We start from the raw sequence: 15,000 nt of genomic DNA, 5'->3' as shown, positions 1-15,000 counted from the left end.
CACTGTGGGACTTCATGCTGTCTCCTCACTGTGGGACTTCTTCATGCTGTCTCCTCACTGTGGGACTTCATGCTGTCTCCTCACTGTGGGACTTCTTCATGCTGTCTCCTCACTGTGGGACTTCTTGCTGTCTCCTCACTGTGGGACTTCTTCATGCTGTCTCCTCACTGTGGGACTTCTTCATGCTGTCTCCTCACTGTGGGACTTCATGCTGTCTCCTCACTGTGGGACTTCTTGTTGTCTCCTCACTGTGGGACTTCTTCATGCTGTCTCCTCACTGTGGGACTTCTTGCTGTATCCTCACTGTAGGACTTCATGCTGTCTCCTCATTGGGACTTCTTCATGCTGTCTCCTCACTGTGGGACTTCTTCATGCTGTCTCCTCACTGTGGGACTTCATGCTGTCTCCTCACTGTAGGACTTCATGCTGTCTCCTCACTGTGGGACTTCTTCATGCTGTCTCCTCACTGTGGGACTTCATGCTGTCTCCTCACTGTGGGACTTCTTGTTGTCTCCTCACTGTGGGACTTCTTCATGCTGTCTCCTCACTGTGGGACTTCATGCTGTCTCCTCACTGTGGGACTTCTTCATGCTGTCTCCTCACTGTGGGACTTCATGCTGTCTCCTCACTGTGGGACTTCTTCATGCTGTCTCCTCACTGTAGGACTTCATGCTGTCTCCTCACTGTGGGACTTCTTGCTGTCTCCTCACTGTGGGACTTCATGCTGTCTCCTCACTGTAGGACTTCATGCTGTCTCCTCACTGTGGGACGTTGGGAAGCGACTGGTACAGGTCACGAGTCTCCTCGTCTAACGTTCTTGAAGATTGATTTATCAGTCTTGAAGACTGCTAATGCCACTACTACTACCACTACGACAACGACAACGACTACTACTACTACAAAGACACTGACGCACCACCCACACACGCCTACACCTGGGGCCACCCCACCCCCCACCCCGCAGCCCCCATACACACAGGCATACATCCACTCCAACCCCCTCACCATCCACACTACACATGTATAATATTGCTTTAACGATCACTCCCCCCCCCCCCCCCACTCCTCACACCACCACAACTACCACTACCACCACAACTACCACTACCACCACACTACACACAGTGGTGACAAACACTGATTGCCCAGCCAATGGCCAAGCCTTGCCCACAAGACGCTTCAGTGCCTTGACCACTGGTCAGCATAGGTTACGTCACGGCTCACACACTGTACTTCCCTCACAGCGGTTCACTGACCACACTCACTCGCTCTCTCTCTCTCTCTCTCTCTCTCTCTCTCTCTCTCTCTCCTCCAATAAATGGATTTTTTTTTTTAGGAGAACATTCAAATGTAATTCAAATTACGCATGTAAACGTTGTAATGTGGTCGAAGATGAAAACCATTTTATAAACAAGTGTGTCCTTTACAATAACCTGCGGCAAAAACATCTGAACTCTGAAGGTTAATCGTCAGTATGTTCACTTGCTGAAGAATGGTTCTGTTTACAGTATTCGTCAACTCTGCGTTTATATAATTAATGCCCTGAAGATACGACAGGAATTCTGTGACAACAATGATAAAGGTAGAATTAATTAACTATGCACAAGAAGCATATATTTTTATGATGATAATGGTCCGTTGATTAGTATTATAATTATCAGTAGTAGTAGTAGTAGTAGTAGTGGTGGTGGTAGTGGTAGTGGTAGTGGTAGTATTTACTATTGTTATTATTGTTGTGTCTTATCGTTACTGTTTTTGTTGTCACCAGGACAGATTGGAAGACTAGACAATGCATAAAATCTTTATCCTTGAGTAATAAAGTTTTTGAATCTTGAATCTCTCTCTCTCTCTCTCTCTCTCTCTCTCTCTCGCCGCTAACACACACACACACACACACACACACACACACACACACACACACACACACAAACACACACTTATACTCGCACCACGAACACACACTGACACTCACACCGCTAACACACACAAACACACACAGACACACAGACACACACACACACACACACACACACACACAGGGAAGAAAGGAGACAAATTCAATACACTCCGTGAGTGTTGGGGTTTCGACAAATCTCGGTCTTGTCATTCGGATGAACCGGAAGTCCAGTGTACAGCACGCATTAAGTTTGCCGCACTGTGAACTGACCCATGGAAACTGAAGTGCTGTCCTCTGTCAACAGTTTGTGGAAGGAAAAATAGTTTGAATTAATCTACTCTGACAGGTACAAATGTATATATACGTGCATGCACTCATAGCCTGACTAAGCGCGTTGGGTTATGCCAAGCATTTGTGGTGTAGTGTATATGGATTTGTCCGAATGCTTCCTTGAAAAACTGAAACACACACACACAGAGAGAGAGAGAGAGAGAGAGAGAGAGAGAGAGAGAGAGAGAGAGAGAGAAATACGCATATAAATGTTATACTAGTACATGTACAACGTACAAGTAGAACACAGCGTGACACTGAGAGACACAGCTGTACGACACGGAAGCGAGTAACACACCACACACACACACACACACACACACACACACACACACACACAAGTAACGATAAGATTTAAAACACAGATGTGAGAGACATAAAAGATAGCAAATAAGGAGACGGGTAACTGGGATATGGACAGATGGACACATTATGTGGGGGAAGGGAGAGAGAGAGAGAGAGAGAGAGAGAGATGTAATGGTATGTCAGTTCGAAATCAGTAAGAAAAAAGAAAAAGAAAAAAAGAGCTGGGCGAGGAGAGAGAGAGAGACAGACAGACAGAGACAGAAACAGAGACAGACAGACAGACAGACAGACAGAAACAGAGACAGACAGACAGACAGACAGACAGACCGACAGACAGACAGAAACAGAGACAGACAGACAGACAGGGAGAGGCAGCAGCAGAGTGAGGGAGAAGCCAGGAGAGTGGACAGCCTACCTCTGAAGGGGCTGTGACAATCCGTGCCGAGTCCTGGCGGAGACAGGGCCAACAATCCATGCTGGAAAGCCAGTGACGTCAGAGAAAGGGGTGGGGGGGTTACGTCAGAGAAAGGGGTGGGGTTTGACGTCAGAGAAAGGGGTGGGGGGGTTACGTCAGAGAAAGGGGTGGGGGGGTTTACGTCAGAGAAAGGGGTGGGGTTTTACGTCAGAGAAAGGGGTGGGGTTTTACGTCAGAGAAAGGGGTGGGGTTTGACGTCAGAGAAAGGGGTGGGTTTTACGTCAGAAAAAGGGGTGGGGGGGTTACGTCAGAGAAAGGGGTGGGGGGGTTTGACGTCAGAGAAAGGGGTGGGGTTTTACGTCAGAGAAAGGGGTGGGGTTTTACGTCAGAGAAAGGGGTGGGGTTTTACGTCAGAGAAAGGGGTGGGGGGGTTTACGTCAAAGAAAGGGGTGGGGGGGTTACGTCAGAGAAAGGGGTGGGGGGGTTACGTCAGAGAAAGGGGTGGGGGGGTTACGTCAGAGAAAGGGGTGGGGGGGTTACGTCAGAGAAAGGGGTGGGGTTTTACGTCAGAGAAAGGGGTGGGGTTACGTCAGAGAAAGGGGTGGGGGTCAACAGTGCTGCCGGGTTGCTGTTTGTGTCGCCAAGACTTCTGGTTTCTTCTTCATCACCACACTTCTTGCTTCTTCACAACACTATGTCGCCAGAAGTGGCGTCTGCGACGTACACTACCAGATCCAGGTCCAGATCACTTCGTACTTCTACAACACTTTGTACTTCTTCATCACAACACTCCTCACTTCATCACAACACTCCTCACTTCATCACAACACTTTGTACTTCTTCACAACACTCCTTATTTCATCACAACACTCCTTACTTCATCACAACACTCCTCACTTCATCACAACACTCCTTACTTCATCACAACACTTTGTACTTCTTCACAACACTCCTTACTTCATCACAACACTCCTCACTTCTTCACAACACTCCTTACTTCATCACAACACTCCTCACTTCATCACAACACTTTGTACTTCATCACAACACTCCTCACTTCATCACAACACTCCTTACTTCATCACAACACTTTGTACTTCTTCACAACACTCCTTACTTCATCACAACACTCCTTACTTCATCACAACACTCCTTACGTCATCACAACACTCCTCACTTCATCACAACACCCCTTACTTTTTCACAACACCCCTTACTTCATCACAACACTCCTCACATCATCACAACACCCCTTACTCTTCACAACACCCCTTACTTCATCACAACACTCCTCACTTCATCACAACACCCCTTACTTCATCACAACACCCCTTACTTCATCACAACACTCCTCACTTCATCACAACACCCCTTACTTCATCACAACACTCCTCACTTCATCACAACACTCCGTACTTTTTCCAAACTCCACGCAAAGCCAGAATGAAGTCAGTGACTCCCTGACTGAAGCTAACTTGCTTTTCATAATAAAACAGCTCTCGCCTTTCTCGATCATGGACAACCCAGTTCTACTGAGTTGCAACACCCGAAAAGAATGTTCGGAGCTCTCTCTCTCTGTTCGTCCTTAAGTGGAGGGAGGGGGGGGGGAGAAAAGAAAAAGCGGTGTGTAAGTAAACAAAGGGCCCCAATCCCGCTTTCCTTCTGTTCTTTCTTTTTTCTCCATTCACTCAGGCGTGCAACGCCACCCCGGGTAGATTCTGGCACTCTTTCCTTCAGGCTGGCACCGCCACAGACCTTGTTGTGGGCACAGCCAGTCAAGCATGTCGGCGGCCACACCCACCCCCTTTCCTGCCCCCCCCCCCCTCCCCCTTCACAGTACACAGGGCCTGATTGTTTTTCTTCTCCTTTTTTCCTTGCACATTTCAACTTTCTCAGTTTCCGTCATCTTTTATTTTCTCCTTTTTCCACAGACAGCGCCACCCACTGTTTTTCTCTCTCTTAAATATGTATATTGTAAAAGCAAATCAAAGATCAATGCAAAACGAAAACTGCTCCAACTGACAACGTTTCATGCGACATGAATGATTTTTTTCTTCGCCAGTGAAGCCAGCTGAAGTGTCCTACATGTCTCATGTGACGTCACTGTATCCACTGTCTCCTGTGACGTCAATATCCGTGTCTGCTGTCTCCTGTGACGTAAATATCTGTGTCTGTTGTCTCATGTGACATCACTCTTATTGCTGTCTCCTGTGACGTCATTCGCCTTGTTTGCTGTCTCGTGTGACGTCAAGCTCCGTTTTTCCTGTATCCTATAACGTCATTCTCTTTGTCCGCTGTCTCCTGTGATGTCATTCTCTTTGTCCGCTGTCTCCTGTGATGTCATTCTCTTTGTCCGCTGTCTCCTGTGATGTCATTCTCTTTGTCCGCTGTCTCCTGTGATGTCATTCTCTTTGTCCGCTGTCTCATGTGACGTCCTTCTCCTTGTTTGCAGTTATCGTCATATCTTCGCGTCTCTGACGACATCCTGTTTTCTGTCTCCCTGTGACGTCAACGTGAAGGTGCGGGGTGCTGTGACGCCACAGTGAAGACAGAATGTTGCATGACCTGTACCTAGGTGAAATGTTGAAGGTTCTATTGCCCTTTCCCGCCGTCAGGCAGTGGCGTCATACCCACAGTGCCCAGGGCTGGGCACAGGAAGGCGGGGCCGAAATGCTGTCTCGTTCCGCCAGCCATTCCCAGCTGGGGGGAGCGGAGAAAAGAGAAGCAAGATGCCTTACCTGGGGACACAACGCCAGGCCTCAACAGGGCCTCCAACCCTGACCAGGGGACACTACGCCAGGCCTCAACAGGGCCTCCAACCCTGACCAGGGGAGATCACTGGACCACAAGTCCAACGCCTGACCGACACAGCGGCCCCTTTGTAAACACACAGTGGGTCGTTACCATGGTGACAGTCTGCTGATTGACTGTGGAGACGGCGGACATGTCTCTTTCCTTTGGAGTTAGCATGACGATCGTCATCTCAAACGTGGGCTAGGATTTCGATAGCGTGTTGCTTTGTTTTGTTGTTTTTTTTTTGATTGTTTAAAAGAAGACAGGTTTTCTTAATTATCATTTTTCTCATTCACTGAAAGCCGTTGAAAAATACTAAATACATAGAAAGACAAATAAATAAACAAATAAATACATAAATAAATGTGGGCTCCTCTTGTCAACAGGCAACACACACAACAACAGACCTGAAAGTACAGCTTGGACAAGGACAAGAATGGAAATCATATCGTCATCGTTGTAACACGGGTCAACATGGAAATCATATCGTCATCGTTGTAACAGGGGTCAACATGGAAATCATACCGTCATCGTTGTAACAGGGGTCAACATGGAAATCATATCGTCATCGTTGTAACAGGGGTCAACATGGAAATCATATCGTCATCGTTGTAACACGGGTCAACATGGAAATCATATCGTCATCGTTGTAACAGGGGTCAACACTGTGAAGGAGACACAGAAAGCAGAAAGGAAAACAAGGCACACCTTTCCAATCTGAACGTCACAGTCACTTTCAAACAGTGCAGGGCAAAGTAAACTATGTCAGTGCAAGTCGTTTGAAAAAACAAAACAAAAAAAAAACATTCTTGCTATGAAAATAGACTGATGGAAAGAGAAAGAGACAGAGAGTCAAGACAAGACAAGACAAAATCTTAATTTTTTTATGAAGAGAGAGAGAAAGAGAGAGACAGACAGAGACAGAGAGACAGAGAGAGACAGAGACATAGACAGAAATACAGAGAGGCAGAGAGACAGAGAGGCAGAGACAGAGAGACAAAGATAGAGAGAGGCAGACTTGCAGACAGATAAAAACCACAACACCCACCCACACAGACACAGACACAGACACACACACAGACACACACACACACACAGACACACACACACAGATATATATATATATATATATATATATATATATATATATATATATATATATATATATATAATTAGAGAGAGAGAGTGTGTGTGTGTGTGTGTGTGTGTGTGAAGGAAGAGAAGCAGCAGCAGAGTGAGAGCAGCTACTCACTTGGAGTCCACGGTCACAGACATGGACTTTCCGGACGACGCCAGCAGCACGTCCAGCGTCACCTTCTCATCCACCTCGTTCATGTTGACGTCGTCGGCAGGCTCCCCGCTGGAGTAGGACAGCGGGGCCGGCCCCTTGCCGTTGCTGCTGACGTCAGCAGGGGCCGTGGGGGCGGGGGACATCTTAGGGACGACTGGCGGCGGTCCTGAGGGGACCTGGGGGGCTGCTGTTCGCTTCATGCTGCTGGAGGTACTGCTGCTGCCTGTCCTTCTGCACACAGTGAGGAGTGAGTGAAGGGGGGTGTGACGTGTGTTAGCAGTAATCAGACTGCTGATAGCAGCACGGGATAACTGTGTACATGGTATGAACCGATTGCAGTTCAATTGATCGTATTGTCAGTTGAGAATCAGACAGCCCACAGTAAAGACGCAGAAGCATACAGTCTGTCCTGAGTGTCGACTTTTGAAAGAACCAAACAGGATGCGTGTGTGTGTGTGGATATGGATATGGATATGGTTGGATGGGTTAGTGGGTGGATGGATGGATGGATGGGTGAATGGATGGGTGGGTGGGTGGATGGATGAATGGGTGGATGGTTGAACGGGTGGGTGGATAGGGAGCTGTGGTTCAATTCATGCTGGTGGTGATACTGATGTTGATCAATTCTTTTTTTTTCTTTTTCTGCGAAGAATAAACATGTAAATGAATGAGTAAATGGATGGACAGATGAATGGATGGACGGACAAGCGACTGAACAGACGGTCGAACGAACGAACGAACGGACGAATGAATCAATGAATGAATGAATGGTTTATTCAAGATTTAAGATTTGATTTCTTTTCGCCCTTTTTTTTCTGCAGAGTGTGTATGTGCAGTGTGTGGTTGGCAACACTGCGGAGGAGAGAGGAGGGAGAGGGAGGGGGGTGGGGTCGAAATGAAACATTCATGCTCCTATTTCTCTCGCTCTTTGTCCTTTCCTTCAGATTGAGTGGACGCTTTTACTGTAAGCAGTGTAGCAGTGGTATGGTGTGTGGCCGACACATCGTTGTGTTCACAATTACGTCTTGAATTCATCATCTCCTGCCTGATACAGCGAAATTTCTTGGACGATACAAATTCAAACGGGAGGAATCATATCAAGGGGAACAACTACTCCATTGTCTGTGCGTAATGTTATCGGTCCGGTTATCTTTCCATAAGTGAGGGCATAAGTTGGGCCTCGTTTTCACGCGCGTGCGCGCGGACACACAGTCAGAGACGCAGAGACAGAGACAGAGAGACAGTGACACAGAGACAGAGGGACAGTGACACAGAGATGGAGACACAGAGACAGTAAAACAGAGACAGAGACACAGAGACAGAGAGACAGTGACACAGACACAGAGACAGTGACACAGAGACAGTGACACAGAGACAGAGACACAGAGACAGAGACACAGAGACAGTGACACAGAGACAGAGACACAGAGAGACAGTGAGAGAAACAAAGTGAGAGAAAGAAACAGTGTGAGACGCAGAGAGAGAGAGAGAGAGAGTAGAGAGAGAGTAGAGAGAGAGAGAAGAGAGATGGAAGAGAGAGAGAAGAGTGAGAGAGAGAGAGAGAAGAGAGATAGAGAGAAGAGATAGAGAGAAGAGAGAGAGAGAAGAGATAGAGAGGAGAGAGAGAGAGAGAGGAGAGAGAGTATATCGTGTGTCTGTCAGTGTGGGTACATGTGCGTGTGTATCTATCCTCCGTCCATCTAACCGTCGCACCCACCCCTATCGCCTGGCGCCCATGTCCGCACCTATGTGTGTGTAATAATAATAATAATAGTCTATCTATATTGCCCCTTTCATTAAAATACAGTAATGCTCAAGGCACATTACACGAGTAAAATATAACAAAATTAAAAAAAAACAACCAAAAAACCCTCTGTACACAAAATCACATCCACGTGCTCCAAAACCCGCCGAAAACCATTCCGTGTGAACAAACCAGTCACCGTAAACAGCCCCGAACTGGACCAAATATTTTCTACGGAATTAAAAACCAAGCATCAAAACATGCACTGACGAAATGCACAGCCCCCCACCTCTCCCACCCACCCACACCCCCACACGCACGCATACAGAGACACGCGCGCGCGCGCGCGCGCACACACAGACACATATCATTACGATATATGTATGCATGTGTTTCCACACCTGTCCGAATCACACACACACACACACCATACACACACGCACACACACGCACGCGCGTGCGCTCAAATAAGATTCATCCTGTTACAGCATGCATGAATTGAAAAGTCTTAAGAGAACAAAATAAAGGATAAAAAGCACATTACACATATTCATCATCATTGATAAAAACAATTTCAAATTCACTGTAACACACCTGGATGGAAGCAGAAAACAGTGGGTAAAAGGGAGGGGATTCAGTTATCATGCTGGAACAGATAGGGTTTAAGAGCTTTTTAAAAGGCAGGGGCAGTTTCTATATGACGAACAGTGAAAGGGAGACAATCCCACACTTTTTGGAGCATTGTAAGAGAAAGCTCTTTCACAAGACGTTTTAGTTCTATTTCTGGGGACAGACAGAAGACGAGAGTCAGGATGAGCGCAGTTGTCTAGAAGGTGTGTAGACAGACAGGGGAGGAGAGTCAGAGGATGAGTGCAGTTGTCTAGAAGGTGTGTAGACAGACAGAAGACCAGAGTCAGAGGATGAGTGCAGTTGTCTAGAAGGTGTGTAGACAGACAGAAGACCAGAGTCAGGATGAGTGCAGTTGTCTAGAAGGTGTGTAGACAGACAGGGGAGGAGAGTCAGAGGATGAGTGCAGTTGTCTAGAAGGTGTGTAGACAGACAGGGGAGGAGAGTCAGAGGATGAGTGCAGTTGTCTAGAAGGTGTGTAGACAGACAGGGGAGGAGAGTCAGAGGATGAGTGCAGTTGTCTAGAAGGTGTGTAGACAGACAGAAGACGAGAGTCAGAGGATGAGTGCAGTTGTCTAGAAGGTGTGTAGACAGACAGAAGACGAGAGTCAGAGGATGAGTGCAGTTGTCTAGAAGGTGTGTAGACAGACAGGGGAGGAGAGTCAGAGGATGAGTGCAGTTGTCTAGAAGGTGTGTAGACAGACAGAAGACGAGAGACAGGATGAGCGCAGATGTCTAGAAGGTGTGTAGACAGACAGGGGAGGAGAGTCAGAGGATGAGTGCAGTTGTCTAGAAGGTGTGTAGACAGACAGAAGACCAGAGTCAGAGGATGAGTGCAGTTGTCTAGAAGGTGTGTAGACAGACAGAAGACCAGAGTCAGAGGATGAGTGCAGTTGTCTAGAAGGTGTGTAGACAGACAGAAGACGAGAGTCAGAGGATGAGTGCAGTTGTCTAGAAGGTGTGTAGACAGACAGAAGACGAGAGTCAGAGGATGAGTGCAGTTGTCTAGAAGGTGTGTAGACAGACAGGGGAGGAGAGTCAGAGGATGAGTGCAGTTGTCTAGAAGGTGTGTAGACAGACAGGGGAGGAGAGTCAGAGGATGAGTGCAGTTGTCTAGAAGGTGTGTAGACAGACAGAAGACGAGAGTCAGGATGAGTGCAGTTGTCTAGAAGGTGTGTAGACAGACAGGGGAGGAGAGTCAGTGGATGAGTGCAGTTGTCTAGAAGGTGTGTAGACAGACAGAAGACCAGAGTCAGAGGATGAGTGCAGTTGTCTAGAAGGTGTGTAGACAGACAGGGGAGGAGAGTCAGAGGATGAGTGCAGTTGTCTAGAAGGTGTGTAGACAGACAGAAGACGAGAGACAGGATGAGTGCAGTTGTCTAGAAGGTGTGTAGACAGAGAAAAGACGAGAGGCAGGATGAGTGCAGTTGTCTAGAAGGTGTGTAGACAGACAGAAGAGGAGAGTCAGGATGAGTGCAGTTGTCTAGAAGGTGTGTAGACAGACAGGGGAGGAGAGTCAGGATGAGTGCAGTTGCCTAGAAGGTGTGTAGACAGACAGAAGACGAGAGTCAGAGGATGAGTGCAGTTGTCTAGAAGGTGTGTAGACAGACAGAAGACGAGAGTCACAGGATGAGCGCAGTTGTCTAGAAGGTGTGTAGACAGACAGAAGACGAGAGTCAGAGGATGAGTGCAGTTGTCTAGAAGGTGTGTAGACAGACAGAAGACGAGAGTCAGAGGATGAGTGCAGTTGTCTAGAAGGTGTGTAGACAGACAGAAGGCCAGAGTCAGGATGAGTGCAGTTGTCTAGAAGGTGTGTAGACAGACAGAAGACGAGAGTCAGGATGAGTGCAGTTGTCTAGAAGGTGTGTAGACAGACAGGGGAGGAGAGTCAGAGGATGAGTGCAGTTGTCTAGAAGGTGTGTAGACAGACAGGGGAGGAGAGTCAGGATGAGTGCAGTTGTCTAGAAGGTGTGTAGACAGACAGGGGAGGAGAGTCAGAGGATGAGTGCAGTTGTCTAGAAGGTGTGTAGACAGACAGAAGACCAGAGTCAGAGGATGAGTGCAGTTGTCTAGAAGGTGTGTAGACAGATAGAAGACGAGAGTCAGGATGAGTGCAGTTGTCTAGAAGGTGTGTAGACAGACAGGGGAGGAGAGTCAGAGGATGAGTGCAGTTGTCTAGAAGGTGTGTAGACAGACAGGGGAGGAGAGTCAGAGGATGAGTGCAGTTGTCTAGAAGGTGTGTAGACAGACAGGGGAGGAGAGTCAGAGGATGAGTGCAGTTGTCTAGAAGGTGTGTAAGACAGACAGGGGAGGAGAGTCAGAGGATGAGCGCAGTTGTCTAGAAGGTGTGTAGACAGACAGAAGACGAGAGTCAGGATGAGTGCAGTTGTCTAGAAGGTGTGTAGACAGACAGGGGAGGAGAGTCAGAGGATGAGTGCAGTTGTCTAGAAGGTGTGTAGACAGACAGGGGAGGAGAGTCAGAGGATGAGCGCAGTTGTCTAGAAGGTGTGTAGACAGATAGAAGACGAGAGTCAGGATGAGTGCAGTTGTCTAGAAGGTGTGTAGACTGACAGAAGGTCATGGATGTAAGCAGAGGATGAACCAGTGAAAAAAATTATGCCAGAGCGTTGCAAGCTTATATTCAATCCGTGCTTGGACTGGGAGCCAGTGAAGTGCTTGAAGGAGTGGTTGAGCATGATCACATCTTTTCGCTCGAAGAACGAGTCTTGCTGCAGAATTCTGTACCTTTTGGAGCTGATAAAGAATATACTCTGGACAGTTAGAAAGGGGGGTGGGGGTGGGGGGGATGCGCGCGCGTGTGCGTGTGAGTGTGAGTGTATGTGTGTGGATAATGTGTACCCCCTGTCTTTCAGTCTCTCTCCAGTCTGTGATGTAAAGCCCTGTGATGTCTGTGACCAGGTGTACATCATCACGTGGCCATGATTCCCTTCAGGTGACCAGGTGTACATCATCACTTGGCCATGTTTCCCTTCAGGTGACCAGGTGTACATCATCACGTGGCCATGTTTCCCTTCAGGTGACCAGGTGTACATCATCACTTGGCCATGTTTCCCTTCAGGTGACCAGGTGTACATCATCACGTGGCCATGTTTCCCTTCAGGTGACCCGGTGTACATCATCACCTGGCCATGATTCCCTTCAGGTGACCAGGTGTACATCATCACGTGGCCATGATTCCCTTCAGGTGACCAGGTGTACATCATCACTTGGCCATGTTTCCCTTCAGGTGACCAGGTGTACATCATCACGTGGCCATGTTTCCCTTCAGGTGACCAGGTGTACATCATCACCTGGCCATGTTTCCCTTCAGGTGACCAGGTGTACATCATCACTTGGCCATGTTTCCCTTCAGGTGACCAGGTGTACATCATCACGTGGCCATGATTCCCTTCAGGTGACCAGGTGTACATCATCACGTGGCCATGATTCCCTTCAGGTGACCAGGTGTACATCATCACCTGGCCATGTTTCCCTTCAGGTGACCAGGTGTACATCATCACCTGGCCATGTTTCCCTTCAGGTGACCAGGTGTACATCATCACATGGCCATGTTTCCCTTCAGGTGACCAGGTGTACATCATCACCTGGCCATGTTTCCCTTCAGGTGACCAGGTGTACATCATCACCTGGCCATGTTTCCCTTCAGTGGACCCGGTGTACATCATCACCTGGCCATGTTTCCCTTCAAGTGACCAGGTGTACATCATCACCTGGCCATGTTTCCCTTCAGGTGACCAGGTGTACATCATCACGTGGCCATGTTTCCCTTCAGGTGACCAGGTGTACATCATCACGTGGCCATGTTTCCCTTCAGGTGACCAGGTGTACATCATCACGTGGCCATGTTTCCCTTCAGGTGACCAGGTGTACATCATCACGTGGCCATGTTTCCCTTCAGGTGACCAGGTGTACATCATCACCTGGCCATGCTTCCCTTCAGGTGACCCGCTGTACATCATCACGTGGCCATGTTTCCCTTCAGGTGACCAGGTGTACATCATCACCTGGCCATGTTTCCCTTCAGGTGACCCGCTGTACATCATCACCTGGCCATGTTTCCCTTCAGGTGACCAGGTGTACATCATCACCTGGCCATGTTTCCCTTCAGGTGACCCGCTGTACATCATCACGTGGCCATGTTTCCCTTCAGGTGACCCGCTGTACATCATCACCTGGCCATGCTGGAGGTGACACAACCCTGCCTGCCGGGAAAACTGGACTGACTGCTTGACATGTCGTGCTCTGTCATCAGCTTAAAGGGGTAAGAGACTATGGGGAAGGGGGGAGGACAGACAGACAGACAGAGAAAAAAGAAAGACAGAGAAAAACATGGAGAAAGAGAGCCAGACAGATGTCCGGACAGAAAATAGAAAAAATGTAAATCGACCACACACACACACACAACAACAACAACAACAACACACACACACACACACACTGACGCACGCACGCACACACATACACACAAACGCGCGCGCGCGCACATACACACACACGCGCGAGCACGCACGCATACACGTAAACATACGCGGACACGGAAACATACGCGGACCACACACGCACACACACACACTGACACACTGACACACACAAACATACACACACTGACAAACGCACGCACGCACGCTCAAACACATACAGCGTCTCACACACACACACACACACACACACACACACACACACACACACACACACACACACACCGCCTCACACACACACACACACACACACACACACCGCCCTTCACACATATACACACATGCGCGCGCACACACACACACACAGGTACACACCCCTCACCTGTCAAATATGCACACAAATCGCAAGTGAACAACAACTGACTCAGATCTTCAAACTGTAGAATCTCGTTCCCATGTCGTCACTCTTCCATTCCCCCAACTGACCAAACACTGAGCTGAGATCACACACATACACATGCAGAGACTGATAAGTCAATATACTTACAATGATAACTTCCTTCCTGGATCAGATGAGTCACTTTGTCAATGTCACACAACCTTCCCGAGACTCCAGCCATGTTCTCCAAGCAGCACAACAGCTCACAACAAACCGCTCAGAAGACACGGCACAAGACGAAAAAAACAAAAAGACAAACTAGTCCTGACAACAATGTCTGTGAAGTTGTAAATCCACTCTGTTTCAGACACAAAATGTCTTGCCTCAGATGGTACGCTGCGATAACAGCCCAGTTCAACTGGGACATAACTGTACTGATCAGTCCTGTGTTGATTTGTTTCAAACCAAAGCCACCTCCACTTTTTGCGCACGGATATATTTAGAACCTCTTTTCTTATTTTCAATGGCCGCATAAAAAAATTCACACGCACAAACAGATCTTTTGTATGAGGCATACTACACTACACACCCCTTTCAATGCGTGCAAGATGACGTCGCCAGAAGGTATGGCCCCACCTCAACCCCACCCCTCCAGATAAAAAGAAATGGGGGCGGTATTGGGAAGGGGGTGAAAAAATAATCAAGCCATGTGATATGTTCTTTCCTCTCTCTCTCTCTCTCTCTCTCTCTCTCTCTCTCTCTCTCTCATAAAGCATTCA

General features: G+C 48.1%; 1 protein-coding gene across 6 annotated transcripts in view; it reads right to left on the bottom strand.

Annotated features, from left to right (window-relative positions):
* The window catches only part of LOC143276742 (uncharacterized), a 112,047-nt gene that overhangs the window by 55,213 nt on the left and 41,834 nt on the right, over nt 1–15,000 (bottom strand). For 5 of the 6 annotated variants that reach the window (XM_076581419.1, XM_076581412.1, XM_076581406.1 and 2 more), the window contains exon 2: nt 6,994–7,263. In XM_076581419.1, coding sequence (XP_076437534.1) covers nt 6,994–7,232 — 239 coding nt within the window. In that variant the 5' untranslated portion in view covers nt 7,233–7,263. Of the gene's footprint in view, nt 1–6,993; nt 7,264–14,389; nt 14,702–15,000 lie in introns of those variants that run through there. The other variant, XM_076581428.1, reaches the window with a different exon arrangement.

This window comes from Babylonia areolata, chromosome 2 (assembly GCF_041734735.1).
Source record: "Babylonia areolata isolate BAREFJ2019XMU chromosome 2, ASM4173473v1, whole genome shotgun sequence".
NCBI classification, from domain to species: domain Eukaryota; kingdom Metazoa; phylum Mollusca; class Gastropoda; order Neogastropoda; family Buccinidae; genus Babylonia; species Babylonia areolata.
This window is presented reverse-complemented; position numbering and strand designations above follow the sequence as displayed.